Source organism: Ambystoma mexicanum, chromosome 2p (genome assembly GCF_040938575.1).
Source record: "Ambystoma mexicanum isolate Mex_15411 chromosome 2p, UKY_AmexF1_1, whole genome shotgun sequence".
NCBI classification, from domain to species: domain Eukaryota; kingdom Metazoa; phylum Chordata; class Amphibia; order Caudata; family Ambystomatidae; genus Ambystoma; species Ambystoma mexicanum.
In genome coordinates this window covers 545,086,347-545,107,810 of record NC_090923.1, presented here as the reverse complement: position 1 = coordinate 545,107,810, position 21,464 = coordinate 545,086,347, and the positions used below count along the sequence as shown (strand labels likewise).

Sequence of the window (21,464 nt, the reverse complement as noted above, 5' to 3'; positions counted from 1 at the left end):
GGAGACGGCTCAGGCTTTGGGAGTTCTGCAGCAACGACGGCCGCCCTTTCGGAACAAGCAAGCAAGGTGCCTTCAAAGGATTCGGCGACGGCTCCTCGACATACCGTCAGGCAACCCGCTCCTTGTCGCAGGAAGCCTACAGGGGACGAGGCAAGTCAGGTGGATCTCTCCGTCGTTGCCAGCGAGGTTAAGGCGGCAAGGCTGCTGCCGAGCAAGATTGAACCGGCCGTTGCGTCGGGCCCCCACCGGAGCACCCCGGTGGGAGGCTGTCTGACTAAGTTCGTCAGTGCGTGGGAGTCCATCTACACCGACCAATGGGTGCTGGATGCCCTGGCCCGCGGTAACACTCTCGAATTTCTAAAGAAGTGTCCCCGCATTCCTCCCGTGGCCAGGAAGGAAAACCACGTCCCTCAACTGCTGTTAGAGGTAAGGGCGATGCTCAAGAAAGGAGCCATCTAGCTCGTTCCGACGAGGGTCCGGGTCTCCGGAGTATACTCAAGACAAGAGGATGGCGTCCCATCCTGGACCTGCGTCGACTAAACAAATACATCAAGGCACACAAGTTCCGGATGGTCACCCTCCAGCACGTGCTGGGCCAGCTGGAGGAAGGCGACTTCCTATCGTCGTTGGATTTGGAGGATGCGTACTTTCACATCCCCATTCTAAAAGGACACAGGAAGTTTCTCAGGTTCGTAGTCCAAGGACGGCACTACCAGTTCAAGGCCCTCTCATTCGGATTGAAGTCGGCGCCCAGGGTATTCACCAAGTGCCTAGCACCGGTGGCGGTACGGCTGCGCCTGCAGGGGATTCACGTCTACCCCTACCTGGGCGACTGGCTCATCCGAGCAAGGACAAGGGAACTTGCCGTCGAACACACAGCGAAGACCGTCCGGCTGCTCACGGACCTGGGATTCTCCATCAACTTCCCCAAACCCCACCTGGTCCCGTCGCAGGTCGCACTGTTTCTGGGAGCACGGCTCGACGCAGTAGCGCGATTGGCCTCGCCGTCGGAAGAAAGGACGAAGGCCATCCTGGGCAAGGTGCAGCGTCTGCTGGCCACGGACGTGGCCAGGGTGAGATCCATCAAGTCCCTTCTCGGAATGATGTCCTTGTGCATCTATTTGGTGCACCTGTGCAGGCTTCGGATGCGTTCCTGACAGGAGTTCCTCAACGCCCGTTGGATGCAAGTGGCAGGCAGCTTCGAGGACAGGATCTCGCTCGATGAGGTTTTCCGTCAAGCAATCCGGTGGTGAGGCACCCGCGCGCATCTCGCGGTGGGCATGGACTTTCAGACCCCAGCACACCAGGTGACGGTGACGATGGATGCCTCCCTGGAGGGGTGTGGAGCGCACACCGGAGATCTTCACGCAAGAGGTCTTTGGCTCCTGGAGGAGAGGCCGCTCCACAGCAACATACTGGAGCGCCGAGCAGAGTTCTGGGCCCTCAGGTCGTTCCTCCCGTCCCTCAAGGACAAGGTGGTGAGGATCTTCACCGAAAATATCACCACGATGTTCTACATCCGGAAGCAGGGAGGAACCAGATCCCCAGCCCTTTCCAAGGATGCCAAGGATCTGTGGCATTGGGCCGTTGTCCAGGGGATGTTTCTGGTGCCTTTTCATCTAACAGGGATAAAAAACACCATCGCCGACTCACTCAGCAGGGAGCTGCGCTCGTGCCACGAGTGGGAATTACGCCAGGATCAAGTGGATCTACTCTTCCAGCGATGGGGCAAACCCCAGATCGACATGTTCGCGACGGCGACGAACTCCAAGTGCCAGAGGTTCGCCAGCAGGTTTCCCCAGCCGAGGAGCATGGGCGATGCTTTCTCGTTCCCCTGGGACGGCCTATTCCTGTATGCGTTCCCTCCGTTGCCGTTGCTGCTCCGACTCGTCAACCAACTCAAGAGGTCCCGGTGAAGGATGATCCTCGACGGAGGCCTTCGAGGGACATCGACCCGACGTCATCAACGCAGGACGCCGTCTGCCGAAAAAGTTTCCGAACTACACAGCTGTGGACATTCCATGTCAAAGATGTGGAATACGTTGGAGGAAGATCCAGTCGAAAGAACGTTACCAGGTGGTAAGTAACTTGTTCATCTGGCATGTTACAATTGCTTTTCTAGTGGAGCTTAGCCTTGTGAAGGTTTTTAGTTGAACAAAAGCAAAGCAAATTCTTAGTGTAACAACTCTACAATATCTCCTCACCGCCTGCCACCAATGTTAGGCACGATTGTATGCAATTCCCTTTGGGTGCACTACAACAACGCTGACCTCCTGGCAACGGGAACCCAACCTTTGGTATAAGTCTGTACTTACACAGGTTGGTAGCGTGTTGAGCAGCCAAGCTTATCTCAATAGGGGTTAATTTGAGCTGTAGAGGAGTTGCACAGAGATTCACAGTGACAAGTATGCAAATAAACGCTTACTCACAAGGTTTCTTTAATCAACAATTATTAATTTATTTAGCAGCCAGTTAGAATAAGCCTTCTTCAGAAGGAAGCAATATAAAAGCACCACACAAATACTCTCCAAAACTACACGCTCTTAGGTTCTAAATCAGTAAAGACCCTTTGGGGTGGCCCACAGTCACAACCTACTCCTTCAGGTGACTTCAATAGTTGGGGTGCTGGGGACATTAATATTTTACTGTTGCATATAGAATACTCTTAGAACTTGATCAAAGGAAAAGATTATTAGAACAAACAAGAGACCACAAATATTCTTAAGCAGGCAAATACTTTTGGATCCCCTATGCAGATCGACACAAGACTTCATAGTCTACTAGACCGAGCACAAGTTGGCTTCAGACCAATGAGAGGAACGAAATCAGCTCTACTATCAATATGGGATGATCTAAAAATGAACGCAGACTCGGACAACAGCACTGCCTTGATACCCCTACATCCATCAGCAGCATTCAACACTGTTAACCACGACACCCTCATAATGAGATTGGAAGGACTGGGAATAACAGACACTGCCTTACTAGGGATCAAATTTTTTAAACAGAATGAAAACCGTATGGATGAAACCCTTCAAATCTAGCCCGAGAGTTTTGACCTGTGGAGTACCACAAGGATCCTCCTTCTCCCTGCTACTATTCAACATCTGCCTGTATCTACTTATCAGAATCATCACAAGCCACGGCCTCACCTGCTACAACTGCGCCGATGATACACAAATAATCTTCAAAATACAAGACAACCCCGAAATAAACTCAACGCTAGAAAACTGCCTCTGGGATGTAGTCCTCTGGATGAACTCCAAGTGCCTCATAATCAACCCAGGCACAACAGAAATAATGATTGTCACAAAAAAATGGAGGAGAAAACCACTCCATCCCTTGATCAAGGGAACTCGGGACAACCCCCAGCACCCTCGCCGATTGTAAAAAAACCTGGGTGTCCTTATGGACAATCTCACGGTAGAGCCACAAGTAAACGCCCTTCTCAAGAAAAGCTTCTTCCTCCTGCGAGCAGCAAAGAGGATCCTACCATTCCTATCGTTCGCCAACAAAACCACCATCATCATCGCCCTAGTCATGTCCAAGTAGACTACGCCAACAGCCTTTACTTAGGAATGCCGGAACGACTATTAAAAAAACGACAACACATTCAAAACGCAGCAGCCAGACTCCTCCTGAAACTACCGCGGAGAGAAGGCACCACACCAGCGCTTTAAACACTATTTTGCCTACCAATAAACCAACGAATAAAATTAAAAACAATGTGCATCATGCAGAGCGGTACACAACGAAGGTGTTGAGTTCCTGAGAGACAAACTGCGTCTACATCAACCAATAAGAACGCTCAGATCAAGCATTGACATCCGCCTGGAACCGAAACCCTCAATAAAAGAAAACTTGGAGGATCTTCCTTCTCTCACCAAGGCCCGAAAACCTGGAACAACCTTCCAAAGTACATACGTAACACAAGAAACCACCTACTATTCAGGAAACTACTCAAACCCTGGCTCTTCACGTTCTAACTAGACAGAAAAGCCACAGGGGCACGCACACAACCAAAACAAGAGACCCAGATCCACACCAAGCAATCAATGGGGGAAAAACCATCAGGAAAATATCCCACAACATACTCAAAGACTAACCGGGAGGCAGCCGCAATACGACCAAAGACTGTAAACATAGCAAGAAAAAGACAGAAATACTAGGACGAATCATCAAGAGGACCATGACGTTAAAGTATAGCCATTCCCAACAGACCTAAGGACAACAGACAGAGGGGGAAAGGAAGGACTACACCACGAGCTCCAATCCAGTAGGTGAGAAACAGAATGTTTCATCATTACACTGTCCATCTACCACACAGCGGGAAGCATAACGCCCCATCACACAAACTACAACTAACAACATCCCCAAGGATGTTCACCCCACAGAAACCAATGACCCAACGGAAAGACATTCATGACAGGAGGAAACAAACGACTGAATACTCGGGCTCACCAAGACGGAAGCACTGGAACGCCAAATCAACACCACTCTGACCCTGAACCATTCAAAACCTCAACTGACCAGTGTAGCACCAGATAATAAGAGAATAGAGATATTACCAACCCAGTCCCACACCCGAAGAAAGGTTCAGATTCGCCTATCAAATCAAACAATACTCACTATGATACAGCGGGGTCAGCGCAGCACCAACAAAGTGAGTCGGCCCATGAGGAACCGGCATCAACCAACCGACAGGGATACAACTCTAACGGAATCAGAAAGTACCTGAAATCAGGACACAGACCCTACTAACCCAACCTTCAATCTTCTGCATACTTAAACCACACAGAGCCACACAACCATCTCTCTCCCAGCAATCCAAACGCATTTTACCACATCGCATCAACACATAAACATCACCTACAGCACTCGAGATCTCGCCCGATCCGATACTGGCACCAAAGCCCAGCACTCGGTGTATACCAAGCTGAAGCTGCCAACAGCACATCACTTCTCCCACTCACCTGCTCTGCTCCTCCAGACTAACCATACCCGTCCTTCCTGTTTACAGATCCGCCAGAGCGCCTGGGGGCCAATTCCGTTGGTGACGGTGCGCTATATAAGTACCTTTAACACAACATAACAGGTTAAGCCAAAGTCAATGGCCAAAAGTCTTATATGGGCTAAAGCACTTCTGGTAGGTAAGTAAGAAAAGTCTTTGCACAATGTTTTAGAAGTCTTTGAAGAAAAGAAGAATCCATGTAGGGCCACAAGCTGTTTAGGCTTGTGAGTAGTAGAAGATGCAAGAAACTCTACAATATAAGGTACGTACTCTCAGACTTTGCAGTACCTTTGGATTGAAGAAAAAGTGCAGCAGATGACTCTTGTTCCTGTGCAGTTCTACAGCTCTCACTGTTCCTGGGCCTTAGTCGTGGGGACAAGAGGGAGGACTTCTGGGGACTCCTGCGCTGCAATGGGACGGTCACCGCCCCCAACTGGCAATCTTCAAACAAGTGGCACTTCAGTGTTTCCGCTCCTCGCGACCACCGCAAATGGCAACACCGCAGTTTCTGGCTGTCGAGATGGACTTTCCTTGCTTCTGGGGTCCCGCACTCTGCACAGTCCTGCTTCCTGGGAGTCCGGAGGATCTTCCTGGAGCTCTTGGCCAACTAAAAACCTGGCGTTTCGGTTTCCAGCAGCAACTCTGTGGAAATGCAACCAGCTCCGAGAGATTGTCCAGGTGGCTTACTTTGTGGTGTATTGGTCCCACTAAATCAAGGGGAGAAGTCCTTGCAGGGGCTTCTCTGTCAATACGAATTTGGAGTTTCAGCACAGCAGCAGGGCTTCACCGGGCAAACCAATAGTCCAGGAGTTGCAGCAGGCCTCCTCTTCAAGTTCTTCTTCGGTTCCTTCATCCAGTGGTCGACTCTGCCTTCCAAACCAAAAGCCTCACCTTTTATTCAGTTCTGTCCCATTAATTCCAGCCTAGCTGCCAGTCACCCAGCAGTGTGGCTGTCCTTGCCGGACAGTCAGCCGGCCAATCACTACAGAGTACATTTGGGTCTCCTAGGAGACTAAGCACAGGGAGTTTCGGGCACCTCTCTCAATTCCTGCACGCCCCAGACACCCTGGTGCCAGAGGCGGCTTCACTCGTGAATCCCACCAAAGGCAAAGCGAACAAAGGGACCAAATCTGATTTGGCGCATAGAGTAAATCTCAAGAAGGACCTTTCCACAAAGAAATGGTGAAAAAAGACCAGGGCAATTTTGACAAAAATGGCACCCTTGGGTGCTTTACTGGAGTTGCGAACGCAGCCCGTGGTAAATGCACACCACAGTAATTAAAAGTAAACCACTGCCATCAGCCATTCATCGAACAAAGGGTAACATAAAAATGTTAGATGAGAAGCTAGACAAATGGGATACTAAGTAACCCCTCCCGCACCCTATTGTAAGATGGTGTGTGCTGGGTCTAGAAAGTTAGAAATGTAAGTAGTCAATTTCACTTTACTGCTCTGGGCAACAGTAGTTTATCCCAGAGAAGGTATTTAAACCTTTCGGAAATCGGGAAGACTTCCCTGTGTCACTGCACTGAAGGTGCTGTGTGACACAATGTAAAAGGTGATGCCTATGGAGTTTGTCAGACTCCACAACCAAAAGAAAGAGTTAAAAAAATAACAATTAAAATACTTCAGAGAGTGAGAAAAAGGGTCTCACGCTCTCCATGTAAAAAAAAAAATCAAGTCCTCAAAATCCAGCAAAGTTGCTGGGGGGTCTCTAAGGCGGAGGGAATTAGCAACAAAGGGCCTCTAATTTTAGTAATTTTGCCTTGGCTATCATGTTTCTGAGTGTATTCAGGCCCTGGCATGATGTACTGTATTCCCAGGATTGACCTTTTCAATATCTGAGTTTTTGGTACTAGGGATTGCATCAGTTTCTGAAATCGCAAGAGCATTTTGACTGATTCTAGATACTCAGACATAGCTTTGGGCAATGGCATTTTGGTGTATCCTCTTGGAGACCAGGCCCTTAGAATTGATTCCCACTAGGAGACTTTCTTGTGGAAAGTGATCTGCTGTATAAGCCAGTTATCACTTACTTTCCAAGAACCTCAGCACAATATATTTGCAGTCCCAGAGTAAATGCACGTTTAACTTGTTAAAAAAAGGTTCAGAATTTGTCCGACTGAAAGTCACACAGTTGGCTACAGTAAATGATGGATTGTGAAATTAGACCACGCGTTATGTGACCGAAGCATGCCTGGGATTCTATGAGCTACCTGTTTTGTGTTTGTCTAACCGTAAATTGTGTGTTAGTGTGTGTATTTGTGTGTGTGTTTTATACGTACCTGGACCAGTCATCTTTCTTGTTTATCTCTTGAATCTCATTGTAACCAAGAAGCATCAGTCAAGGTGCATGGTTTGTGGTGCTTCAATTTCAGAAAAACATGTGTTTTTCAATAGGGACAGGCATGTTGTGTGTTTTAAATTAGCATTTTGGTGTGTTACAATGGAAGTAGCATGGTGTTTGAAGATGGGGCAAGCATGTTTTCTCTCAGAAGTGCTTGGCATATTCTAAGACTTGGGTAGCTTATACAGTATTGTGCGTGCCGTTTCATCACACATTTTCAGACCTGTACGATTTCTTCAATATGTATTTTTCTCTACTCTAATTCTATATAAAATGTACAGCATGGTGATCTTGGGTTATGTGAGCAGGTGTATGGAAATGTTTGGCTAGCATTCATTCAATAGAGCTGCATGTGTGGGGTTACATGCATTGTCAGTAATGCTTATTAGCAATATTAGAAATATATGTGGCACAGCCAGCATGTTTGCTTTTTTATTGTACCTCTTCTGAACCTGCTACATTTTTTCAAAATATTTGTGCTTTTGTTTCTAGGTGAAGACAGAAATTAGTGTAGAAAGTAAACATCAAACTCTACAGGGTTTGGCATTTCCCTTGAGACCAGAAGCAGAGAAAGCCATCTTACTCCTGAAGCAGAAGAAACTCAACTATGTACAGCTGGTAAGAAACAGCACCTTGGTGACTCTTCATCTGATCGGATTTGGGCACATATGTCTAAGACTATGTTGGCTACAAACTCATAAGAGATGACTCCAAAACGGTGTGTGCAAACTTCGTCCACGGGCATACTACACAATAACAGCCAGGCCTATCTCAAGAGAGGTCAATGTGAGCTGTAGGGGAGTTGCACAGAGATTCACAGTGACAAGTATCCAAATAAACTTGTACACGCAAGATTTCTTGATTAAATAATTATTAATTTATTTAAGTCCGTTTGAATAAGCCTTCTTCAGAAGGGAGCAATTTAATAGCAACACACAAATACTTCCAAAATACACACTCAGTTTCTCTAAATCGGCAAATACCCATTTGGGATGGTACACAGCCACTTCCTACACCCTCCGGTGACTTAAATAGCTAGGACACTGTGGACATTAATATATCACTGTTGCATTTAGAGCAATACTGAGATGAGTGTCAAAGAAAAGGGTTATTAGAATAAAACAAGAGATCACACAAATATTCTGAAGCAGGTAAGTACTTTTGAAAACACCAATGCAAAGTAAGTTAACCCCTTCCTGGAAGGCAGACCAAACACAAAGTCAGAGGGAAGAAGAGTCATTCAGGGAGCCAGGCTAGGCCAAAGTCAATTGGGCAAAAGTGTAGGTGAGCTGAAGCACTTCTTAGAGGTAGGAAAAAGTCTTGCACAATGTTTTAGAAGTCTTTATAGAAAAGAAGAAATCAAAATAGGGCCACAAGCTGTTTAGGCTTGTGAAGTAAAGACGCTGTTAGCAACTCTACAGAAGCAACCAACACAAGTCTTAACTGAGAACAAGTGAGGCTACACAAGAGGTAAGTTCTCTTAGACTGTACAGTACCTTTTGTTGGAAGAAATGGTTCCAGCTGGCTTCTGTTCCTCTGTAGCTCTGCAGATCCTGTGTTCCTGGGCCTCAGTCGTGGGGACAAGAGGGAGGACGTCTGGAGGACTCCTGCACTGCAATGGGACAATCGGTGACAGAAAAGACCAACTTCTATTCAGTGACACTTTGTGGTTTCAGCTCCCTGCGTCTCAGCAAATAGCACTACTGCAGTTCTTGGCTGTCGGGATGGGCTTTCCTTGCATCTGGGGTCCAGCACCCTGTGGAGGTGGCTCAGGCTCGGTCAGTCCTGCTTCCTGGGAGTCTGGAGGATCTTCCTGGAGGTCTTGGCCAACTTAAAAGCAACACACACAATCTGGTGTTCCTCTCCCTGGCTCTTTGGTTCCAGCAGCAGCTGCAGTGGAAGTACAACCAGCTATGAGAGGATGTTCAGATGGGCTTACTTTGGAGTTGATTGGCCCCACCAACTCAAGGGGAAAAGTCGTCCTTGCAGGGCTTCTCTATTCGAGGCGAATTCGGAGCTTCAGCACAGCAGCAGGGCTTCACCGGGCATAGCAACGGTCCAGGAGTTGCAGCAGGTGTCTCTTCCAAGCTCTTCTTTAGATTCCTTCGTCCAGTGGTCGACTCTGCCTTCCAAGCCAAAAAGCCTTGCCGTTTATACAGGTTTCTCCCATTCATTCCAGTCTAGCTGCCAGTCAAACAGCAGGGTGGCTCTCCTTGCCAGACAGCCAGCCGGCCAATCACCTTTGGGTGCATTCCTGCAACCAAGGGGAGTAAGCACAGGGAGTTTCGGGCACCTCCATCACTTCCTGCCCCTGCCAGACATCCTGGAGCCAGAGGCGGGCTTCACTCGTGAATCCTGCCAAACACAAATTGAACAAAGGGACCAAACCTGCTTTGGCGCAGGTTAAATCTCAAGAAGGACCTTTCCACAAAGAAATGGCACCCTTGGGTGCTTAACTGCAGCTGCGAACACAGCCCGCGGTTGTTAAAAGTAAACCACTGCCACCAGCCATTCATCGAGGAAAGGGTTACATAAAATGTTGCATGATAAACTAGACAAAGGGGATACTAAGTAACCCCTCCAGCACCCTATTGTAAGATAGTCAATTTCACTGCACTGCCCTTGGAAACAGTAGTTTATCCAAGAGAAGGTATTTAAAACTTTGGGAAATCTGAAAGACTCCCTGTGTCACTGCACTGAAGGTGCTGTGTGTCACAATGTAAAAGAAGATGCCTATGGAGTTTGTCAGACTCCTCAACCAAAGAAACATAGTGTTCAAATCATAGGAAAAATACATGAGTGGAGAAAAAAGGGTCTCACTCTCTCCAGGCAAAAAATGAAAGTCCTCAAAATCCAGCAAAGTTGCTGGGGGTCTCTAAGGTAGAGAGGAATTAGCAAATTTCTGAGAATTCTCTCTAACACTGATCATTTTTATGTTTGCACAGCTTGATTTTCTCATTAATTGCAATCTGTTTGTGATCTTCTTTTACAGTTAAGGGTAAGACAGCCAAACCCATGGTATGTCTTTCTAACCCAACTATGCCTATGCACACATAATATTAATAACTTTAATGTGACATAGTTTAAATAATAAACTTTACACATGTTAGTCTAGACGATAAAACCATACAATAAATAAAATTTCAATACAATATATATACACTAAAAAATCTGAATTCAAACAATGCAAAATTATGAGTCATTCACTGTCTCTTAAATTCATCTACATTTAAGCCAAACATACTAATCATTCTTGCCTCATAGTCATGGACATTATCACATACATTATGATTCACTTAACAATATCACAATTTCCATATAGGGGCAAAACCTGGCCAGCTCCCAGCAGTCATTATATAGATATACCAACTTAGCTTCTACCCTTAACCAGATAGTATAGAGTGCAGTTAACAAGCTCATGCTATTGGTGTTAATACAATGATTCCAGAAAAGCATGTCCCCTATGGTTTCCCTATTATGTACATGCTTTCCCAGATGAGTAATAGTGAGCCCGTTATGTGCAGAATATTCCCAGAGGGCTAATGCCAAACGTCGTAGTCCACTAATAGTATGATTGAATATAACTATATCATCCGCATATGCGAGAACCAAGCAAGGGGTTTTACCTATACTGGGAGGGCAATTTTTTGCAGTAGCTATTTTCAAAGGGATGTCATGTACATATAAATTATATACAAGTGGGGCAGTCACGCATCCCTGTTTAACCCGTCTATTCTGTGGTACTTCCTCCGACATGTGGCCGTCCTGATCTAATTTTAATTTCACCTTAGTGTTCTGATGTAACAGCCTAAGGTAATACAGAAGATCTTCTGGGCATCCTAGTTTTTGTAGCTTCGACCAAAGTTTTTCTCGAGGGATAGAATCGCATGCGGCTTTAAAATCTACATAGAGAGTGTAGAGGGGGGGTTGCCCACTTTGTAGGGCCCTACTGCGCATATAATCCACAACCAAAAGGTTGTGGGTAGTGGAATACCCTTTTCTAAAGCCGCATTGGAACTTACACAGTATATTAGCCTGATCAACCCATTGCTGGAGTTTTCCCAATAGAAATGAGGCAAATATTTTACTTGTGATATCTAACATAGAAAGTAATCTATAGGTGTTAGGGTCCAATCTATTTCCCTTTTTAAATATAGGTATTAAGATGGCTGATTGCCAAGAGCTTGGAATTTTTCCTTTACTCAAACTTTTCGTGAACAAAATGTTCAATAGTACAGACCAAAACTCTGGATTGCTCTTTATTACAATATTGGCCAATCCATTTGGATCAGGTGCTCTGGAGGATTTCAATGATTTGATCGTAGACAAGATGGATTCATAGGAGATGTCTATGGTGGGATCAGATGGAGTTTTACCCATCTCAGTCATCTCCTCATATTTAAATTCTACATTACGCTTCTCCAGAAACCTGGTCCACTCTGCACTAGATATGGGGTTAGCCAACTGCTGAGACTTATTCCCCCTAGCTTCATTAAGGAGTGACCATATACTACTGGATTTCCGAGAGCAAATAGTCTGCACCAGCCTTTGCCAGGACCTATTTCTGTCAAAGCGTCTCTTTGCCTTAATATCTGCCCTATATTTATTCTTTAATTTCTTAGAGATTGAATTATATATCTCCCAGGTTGTACTAGTTTTCTTGGCCCATCTTAGATTAGCCCTCAATATTCTTTTAGCATCTCGGATATATCTGTCATAGATGGGGTATTTCGCTTGGTCACTGATCATGCCTCCGGCAGAAGTTGTAGCATGTTTATCCGAGAACTGGTAAATCCAGTTCTCTACTTCATCAATTGACATCTTTTTAAATTCTTCTATGTTGGATTAACAGTTTTTATTGAGTGTTTCATCTGCACGTAGTACATTCCTATCCGACCAACGGATACAGGTCCCTGCATGATTAACTTTTAAATCCCCTACCATACAAAATTGGGTACGAACTTCGAAATTGTCAAATGAACATGCCAGAATTGCATGATCGCTCCAATTATTAGAGATTACTATCATATCTTCGACCAAGAGTAGCATGCTTGGAGAGACGAAAATATAATCCAACGTACTAACCACTACTCCATTCCTCCAAGTAGGTCTGCCCGGATGGTCACTTTTGGTGCGACCATTTAGCATCTCAAGATCCCATTTGCGAAAAAAGTATACCCAATCTAATCCTTTGCTCTCTACTTTCTGATGTTCCATGACACATTTAGGATATAGCTTTAGGTTGGCCGTTCTCTGTTCACCCCCTAGCATATGGGTATTAAAATCTCCTACTACGTAGACATCCACATTCCCTTCAATAGTTAACCAACTGGCCAATAACTCATGCAATGCTTCCTGTAAGGACTCTCTAAACACTGCCCCCGGAGGATTATACAGACAAACAACTAGCAGTTTACCAGAAATCTCCTTATCTTTATATACTATTTCAACTGCTAGCATTTGTTCATCCTGATTCACGTCAATCTTCCTAGACCAAAGCCAATTAGATACCCCAATCCATAGCCCTCCGTAGGGCCGTCCTCTTTCTCCTCTTTTAGCTAATACCTGATGACCATTATAACCATCCAAGTATAAAGGATTCATTGCCAAAGACTCTTGAAGGCAAATACAATTGTACTGAGATAGTTGCGCAATCGGCCCATCTCCATTGAGGAGAGGGGCAAAGCCCCTGCAGTTCCATGAAGCCAACAATAATTTTCAATGGCTAGCTGAGACCTTGGGCAAAGCCTCTGTCAGCCATTTCAGAACAGACTGTACCTCTGTCATGTCCACCTTCTTTCCAGTTGGCAAATTGAGGCAAGCGACGGCCGAGCTATCTGTCACAATTTCCGGTTCAGGACCACCTGGCTCATTATACATCAGTTCAGCGTCAATCTCAATATCCACCATTGTCAGTTCTTTTTTAAAGGTCCTTAATAGTTGGGCAGTGGATATAAATTTGCAGTGCAAGGCTGACACCTTGGGATATGTACCTGTCGGAGGCTCTAAAAATTGGAAGTCCTCAGATTGCAAAACTCTTAATTGAGGGACAGAAAACAGTCTCTTCAAAAATTCGGAGCGAGAGAGCCAGGCACATTTATCAGATTGATACAGATTTTTGATAATACAGGTACAGTTGCCCCAGACGGCATCATTTTCTTTTATAGGATCTAATATAGAGAATACAGAGCTATGATTGCTCGCTGTTTTCGGAATATTCGCTGGAATGATGTCATCCTCAAGTAAAGACTCGATCGTTAAATTTTCAAGTTCGTCTGCCCCATCCGGGGCGTCTGCATCCTCAGTGATCAGCCAGCTCGTTAGTCGGCCATTACCTAGATCTTTCCGTTTCTTTGCCCGAGCAGCTCTCTTTTTTGCTTTTTTAGAACGATGTGTGGGCTTCCCCATCACCGATGGTGAAGACCCATGGCTACTGGCTCTGGCCCCGCAGGATGCTTGCTTATCCATCTTGCGTTGTTTACGCTGCTTACGTGAAGGCAGTATCTCTGGATGTTCGGATGTATCTATAATTGGAACTGAAGTTTGTTGCTCATGCATCTCATTTGCTATTGAGATGGCTTCAGTTAACTTACCTTCCACCTCCTCTGCCAGATTCTGTCAATGCACTTGGTCACTGACCAATGCATCTGTATTTGCCAATATTCTCCCAGACATCTGCAGCAATATTTTTAATGCAAATTGTAAAGATGCCACAGATGCCTGTAATTCTGCAATTTCTGGCACTACCAGAAAATTACTGTTGGTTTTCTCTGTGTCAGTGGCCAATGAGGTGTCCATAACTAGATTAGGTGAGGCTGATAATCTCACCGATGACCCAGCTTGGGGAGACAGTTTGCCATGTTCTTTAGCTTGACTCTCTCAAGCATTGAGAGATTCCCATTTTCCAGAGGGGCTACTGTCTGAGGAGTCATGCCTCTCTGGATATTCAGACACAGATCCAATAGAGAATTATTGTCAATGTCTTCAAAGTTGAGCGAGCTGCCCAAATTAGAGATGTTAATCACTGGTTCCATAGGCATCTCCAAGGCTGTGGAATTAATTTCCACTGGCACATTTAAAGGGAAAAAACCTGTAATCTTTCCCTGATCAACAGGGATTCCCTTCATGGCTTTATTCCTCTTACTTTTAGTTTCTTCCGTTATAGGTCCCAGGGCTGCCTCCTGTTTCTTTTCCCTTAGATTGTATTTGGAAATGGAGGGTTTTTTAGAGGGTGCCATCCACTCAGGGGTATGGACGCTGTTTTGGGTCAATAGATATAGTTGAAACAAGTTTCAAGAGAGAAAAGGCGATGTTTTAATTCAGGAGCAGATACTGCCCCCAACCGTCCGGATTCAACGTCAAACTATGTTTTAAAGTTTGGAGAGAGCCAAAGGCATGAGCAGAAATTACTACAGCTACGCTCAGTAAGCCCAAAAATATTGCAGGCTAGCCACCCCTGTCACAATCCCTTCTATATCTAAAAAAAAAAAAGGGTATTTACAGGGAAGCTGACGTCTTCTTCAGATACCAGAGACACCCTCTGTACACGTAACAAGAGGGCATAGATATCTCGTCCAATACTCCAGTACTCCCACAAATACAGTAAGGCTGCCTCGCACAGCTTAGCCAAAACTAACCTGACTCATACATCTGGAGCAGGCAGGGTAGCCACTATAAGCACTTTAGCAGCCGTCACTACTCCTGGCCACTCCAAGCCCCCCCCTTCTACAAGTCGGGCCACAAAATAGCCTGTATGACCCTAGGCAGAGAGAGTCGGCCAGACAACCACTTTACCTAATGCGTCAGCCGCTGGTCTCAGCTACTCTCCGCTCTGGAGCACGCCACACCACACACGGATCCCTCTTTTCGATCCGCGACGGGAACAGCTGGCAACTTCACTGCAGGCACTGGCAGGCACAGGTCGTTGGTGGCTTCACTACCGCGCTACTGTGCTCCCTCAGCCCCCACAGCCCCCGCGGTCACCGCAAAGCCCGTAGCCTAGAGCGCTACTCAGTTCGCGTCCGCGTCCACGTCCAACAATCAGAGGAAAGGACCTTGCATCAAGCCGCACCTCACGTGACTGCCAAACTATGCACAGAGGCCGCTTCCGATGCAATTCCCCGATGCAATCGGGTCGGCACCAATGGTCTCAGTGTATTCAGGAACATCATAATGCATTATGCGTCGCAGACATACATTTATGGGGACTTTACTCCCATTTTGAAAGTCGGGTGCTGGTGCATTAACTTTTCTTGGGTAAAGCAATTCAAACCATGTTGAGAAATTTTGCCAGTGGTACATTTGACTGCCTTGTGTATTTTCTAACTTTTTTAAGGTCTTCACACATCCTGAACAAGTTTGCAAAGTACTTCACAGAAAATGCATGTTTATAAGTAGTCCTTGATTTATTGTTAATTCAAATATGTACTTTTCTTCCCCATCTCCCCTTTCCCCACACCTTCATTTGCCCAGAAATTGGATTTGGAAAAGGAAACAACTGAACTGGTTCACACAAACCCAACCGAGTTGGCAGATCTCCCTCAAAGGATTCCTGTGGATAGTGCACGTTATCACCTCTTCCTCTACAAACACTCACACGAGGGGGACTACCTGGAGTCTGTTGGTGAGAGTGCATACTTTAAATAATTCGAGGGTCTGACAACTGTCCTTGTTTCAGTTATCAATAAGGTAATGATATATTTAACAATGTGCTATGGAAGAAGTAATGATTGCTCGCACAGCTACTGGTTTACTCCATTGACTGAGTTTGTGGGGCCAAAAGGAGACCTGGTCAGTTGCAGAGGTAGAAGGAAGGGGTAAGGTGTTTGCACTGGGAAAATAATGGATGACTGACCACTTCAGTACTGTGAAGTGTTGTTGCAATGGAGGATGCCACTCAAGGCGAACAGTTAGTCTGTATGCCGCCTAGGGGCTTCTACAGCGTAATTATAAGTTTGGCATAGCTCGAGTCTGATCATATCCTTCTCCGCCCTGGATTTGATTGCATCATTTCCCACAAGCTGGAAACATCACATTAGGAGTCCCCTTTTTGACCTTCACCACAGGGCTGCAAACAATCATTGTTATTATTTGTTTTATACTTGCAACGCCTTACTAGAGTAATTCCAGATATATACGAAAATACCCATTTCCACCTCTTCCTTGGGAATGTGTCCATCAGACCTCAGTTGGCCAGACTGCATATATTTTCACATGTAGATCTGCTTATGCACAAACTAATCTATTCTAGTGGGCTGCAGAGACTGCAACTTCATGTCCTTCATTTGGCCACTGTTGAATGAAAATTCCTACACTGTAGCTCTGGTTAGACTCTTCAGTTTGCTTTTTCATAACTGGTTTCCTGAAATGGGCGCACCCACGGCTAACACAGTACACTGCACTGGTATGCTCTCTGGGAGACTCTTGGCCATGCTTGAGGATCCCAAAGAAACATTCTAGCCTGTGCATGTATTCTTAGTGTTAGCTGTGGGCCCTCATTTGGTGGCAAGTAGGGATGTAACGGTATAACGGTATACCGTTAAAGATACCGTGAACCGCTCAATTGAACAATAATAACCGTCACATTTTTTATACCGGTATACCGTTTATACCGTTAAGTGTGCTTTTCAATCTGATTTGGAAAGGCTGCAGTAAGCAAGTGCTGCACAGTCTTGGTCTTGCACTGTTGGATGTGCCATCTGCCAAGTAGTTTTAGTTGGAGCAGTTTTTAATGCCATTCCATAAACCACACGTGCCTGACACAAAATCAATATGTTAGCAATAAGAAGAATAAATACAGTGCCATTAAGGGAAAGGGTTTACTTTGGGTTGGTGGCTTTGGGGTTTATAGATTTATAATGGATAATGTTTGCTAAACATATGACAATGGGGGATTTCCCTGGTTCTATAATTGAATTTACATATAATAAGTCACACTTCGAAATTCACTCATCTCTGTGGGTATTCCCTGCTGCCATACCAAAGGGTAACATGTCCGTGATTACATGAACACCTTTTGGCCCGCAAGTAAACTAAAGGCTGTAACGTAAAGAGAGCGTGCGTGTGTGTGTATGCGCACAAGCTTATACTACCATCAGTCTCCGTTGATCTGTGGCATGCAGGTTATAAAGATGGCAACATGTTCATCTTCACCAGTAGCCAGTAGGGGAGCTAAAAGCCAAAATGACCACTTAAGAAAAGCTATTCAGTTTGCTTTGCCAGTCGCAGCAGGGCTCCCCCCCACCTCCTCCTCTCCACATGTGTGTTTGGTGGAAGCAAGGGGTGGCATTTCAGTAGAAAGTAGCTTGAAAAGCCAAATTCTGGCCCTGGGTGCCTGGTTTTGTTTGTGATAAATCTGACAATTTGTGACCTTTTAGAAAATATTAAGATTGGTTAACTCCACCTGCTATACCGCGATAACCATGATATACCGTCATTTGGCAGGAAGGTTATCGTACCGTCCTAAAACTAATACCATGACACCCCTAGTGGCAAGCATACCAAAATTCAGAATGGGGGATTGAGTATTTAGGAAAGTTTCATCTTGCATATTTACCCCATTGTCTTCAATGAAATCCCCAGCAAATATCTTACCGATTATGATCCTATTTGACGTTTCATGGTGAGTGAGGTCTTTTTAGGCCCATTGACCTGCTTTAGCTTACTTTCTTTGGCATGCCTATATTCATGAGTGCAGGAAGAAAACTCCAATTTTTCTCCAATCTTCTTTTTTGTATGGCTGCACATGCCACCTGCAAAATACATTTTTGTTGCTTTTGACGTGTAACTTGATCTCGTTAACTGCAAGTTCTTTTATTAATATTCAATGGTGCACTTCTATGCACCTTTTGAGGGGCCATATAGAGTGGTTGTTCCTTGTGATTTGAAGCCCTCTTCTTTGTTGCTTCTCCTTTGTTTGCATTCCTGCCCGCTTAGTTATTACCATAACGAATCTTGTACTTTACTGTGGGGTCCCTGTCAGTGTCTGGTGTGCTTGCTGGGTGCAGCTGGGGAGAGGGGCCGTCTAGCACAAATCCACATTCCAGCTAGAGAGATGGCTTGTTGTGCAGATCTGAGGGTAAGTGGTTGTCCACGATTCAACAGTTCACCGTTAGATCCCTTCCATTGGGCCTCTACCATTCTGAGTTCAAGATTAAAAAAAGAGGATCTGGAGCCTTTCTTTAATTTGACTACAACAACAAAGCCTCCAGGGCGTGTAGATGGCAGAAAGATACCAGAGGAACTGCTGTTGAATCTTGCACTGGCCAAGCCAATCAGCACCTCTTCAACAAGGGGGACTGTCTCAAGGTGTCTCAAGGTGTCTCCTTTCATTGGTCTACTGGGCACAACCAGTCCTGCATCCTCCAACTGGTCCCACCATCCCTGGAACTTGGAGAGAGTCGTATGAACGTTCTTAGGCCATGACCACCCAGAGAGAAAGGACTTTGTTCTTGCCAGGTTACTTTCTGTCTTTTGGAGCAGCGCCAGACTTTCCTTCCTGTGCTGCTTGTGCTCTTTTGCTGGCCTCTGGGCTTTTTAAATTTTACTCCTGAGTGAGTGGGACCTTTTTTCACTCACTCCTGTGTTGTCCCGCCTATGATTTTCTACGTTCCTTACTGTTTTATGGTGTCTGGTAAACTCCATAGGCATTACCTAGTAATCCCTTTAACCCATCCCTCATGTAACAATTTGTTAGAATAACTCACTTGAATTTAGAATAACTCACTTGAATGGCAGTGGTCTCTTTTTTACTACCTAGTAACTGTCATGATGCCTACCCCCGGGGATCCAGATCAAGTCCAGCAGCCCCGGAAGCAGGCATCAAGTTATTCCAAGCAAGCCCACCAACCCCTGCTAGGGGCCATTTGGGTGCAGTCCTGGCGTCTATGGCGCCAGGCTCATATGGAGAGTCAGTCCAGGTTCATAGATTAAAACTTACCTGATGCAGACCATGCTGCAGAGCTCCAAGCCAAAAGAGGCTTGGAAGGTACTACTTTACCTAGGGACTATTTTTTACTCGGGTGGGGTCGGGGAGGAATACTTACCTGGGACTACTTTGGAGGCTATTTAAACCACGCCCGAAGAGCAGCACACGCTTCGCTTTATTCTGCATCCAGCAGCGTAACGCTCAACGTGCCTGCAAGTCTGCATCCAGTCTTCTGCCACGCCCGCCTCGAGTCTGGAGCTCCTAGAAAAAGGGAGAAAGAAGGAGAAAAGGTTAGAACAAGAGCAATACCTTTGATCCTTACCTGAATTCCCGATCCACCCCGCCTTCGAGCTGGAAGAAAGAAGTTTTTTTATGCACGTCGCCTCGCCTGCTGCAGCATCGCGCTGAACTCACCGACCTTCGCAGCATCTTCACTATTCACTGCATCCTTCTGCATGTTCCCGCCGCACTCCGGCACCTAAGGGGAAAAAAAGAACAGCAAGGTGAGCCAAGGGAAGAAACCGAGGCAATATTAGTTACCCCCCATAGACTTATCTGATTTTACCGCCAGGGGTACTATTCCTCTTCACGGGTCGGCACAGCTTCCACCGCATCTTCGCCGTACCCCAGCCCCTAAGGGGAAACGAAAGGACAGCAAGGTGAAACAAAGGGACAAACAAGGGGAATCCTCCTCTCCACAATAGACCTACCTAATTTTACCCCCAGAGGCATTATTCCTCGAGACTTCATAATTTCTCTCAGCACCTGAATAAGGGAGAAAGCAACAGGTTACATACTGACATTATTTTATCGAACTGTGTTTGGATAATACAAATTCTTACCTGAATGTTACCGGTTGCCACGAGGAACTCTTCGCTAGGGTCAAGCTGCAACCTGCAAGGAATCGGACAAGAGTGAAATCAGACATTTGAACTCTTACGAACTATATACCTACGGCGTCTTGCCGGAAATCTCAGTCAATATTGTTTTGGAACTCACCTATTCCTTTGAACCAGTGAAGCAACTGTAATGTACGCACCCCTGCGCTCAATGCAGGATGGAGAGCTCATATTTCCAAACCATCAGGTGAGACTATAAGAGGGGACATATTAAAGGTGATCAGTGGGGAGAACAGCAGCGGTGGGGGTTAACGCTCAACTCTACGGGTGGTTAATTCCCTTTCTCCATTTGCAGAAGAATACTCCTACGGGCCAAGCAAACGAAGCTAGATGGGCCAGTCCAGTCTGTCATCTCGGCACTACGCATCACATTGGTGGAGACCGCAGCTGTCCAGTTCAGATCGTCGCCCCTGTGGGAGCCAGGTGAGCGTAACAGTAACATCTATCTGCAGGCTGATACCTCAGCTGCAGTACTGCACACAAGGGTGACCATTTTGAAACCTTTGTGTAGTTTGCCTTTAGCGGGCTTCAGCCCTGAAGCCCACCCAGGCTCCAGTGTGTCTGGAAAGGCAGGAAGTGAGGGAGGGTCCCGAAACTTCCTTGTCCTTTGTCTGAGTGAAACCAGTTCCTATTGGCCAGCTGGCTGTCCTCGAGGACAGCCACCCTGCTGTGTAATTGACAGCCCAGGACTGTGAATGAATGGGAACTCGCTGTTAGGCAGAATCCAATGCAGTTCCCCTAGGGAGCACTACACCAGATTAGGACTACAGGTGAGAGCAATAAATCCCCTTTCGTATCAGTCTGTACCACAAAGATTTAGTTGGTAGCTGTGGCTGAGCAGTCAGACTTATCTCAAGAGGGAGATGAGCAGTATTCAGGGTTTACACAATAGGCAGTACAGTACTATGGAGCAAGGAAACACTGACCAAAGCTTTGTATCAAAAAGGGAATATATATTTATTTTATACACATCTAAGTCAACACATAATCACAATTGGTAAAGTAAGTAGAAATTCAGTCCAAGGAAAAGTAAATACAACTCCCTATTCAATTGTAGACAAGTTTGTGGTAGAGTGAAAACTAAGCAAAACGGCACAGTGAAAACCAACTCTAGCAATTCAACGAAAGGGAGGGAAAGCACAAGTTAAACCGAAATATCTTCAGTCACCCCTTAGCAACACTTCCCTGAAGTTTTGTGAACAAGTAATGCACAGTAACACTTTAGCCAAAAGATAAGTGAATGGAAACTGAGCAAAATGGCACTCTACAAGTTAAAACAGT

General features: G+C 45.7%; 1 protein-coding gene across 6 annotated transcripts in view; it reads left to right on the top strand.

Annotated features, from left to right (window-relative positions):
- Window positions 1-21,464, top strand: part of TWF2 (twinfilin actin binding protein 2) — a 471,759-nt gene that overhangs the window by 372,405 nt on the left and 77,890 nt on the right. For all 6 annotated transcript variants that reach the window (XM_069643998.1, XM_069643994.1, XM_069643995.1 and 3 more), the window contains 2 exons: window positions 7,851-7,976; window positions 15,831-15,981. In XM_069643998.1, the coding sequence (XP_069500099.1) occupies window positions 7,851-7,976; window positions 15,831-15,981 (277 nt within the window). The remainder of the gene's footprint in view (window positions 1-7,850; window positions 7,977-15,830; window positions 15,982-21,464) is intronic.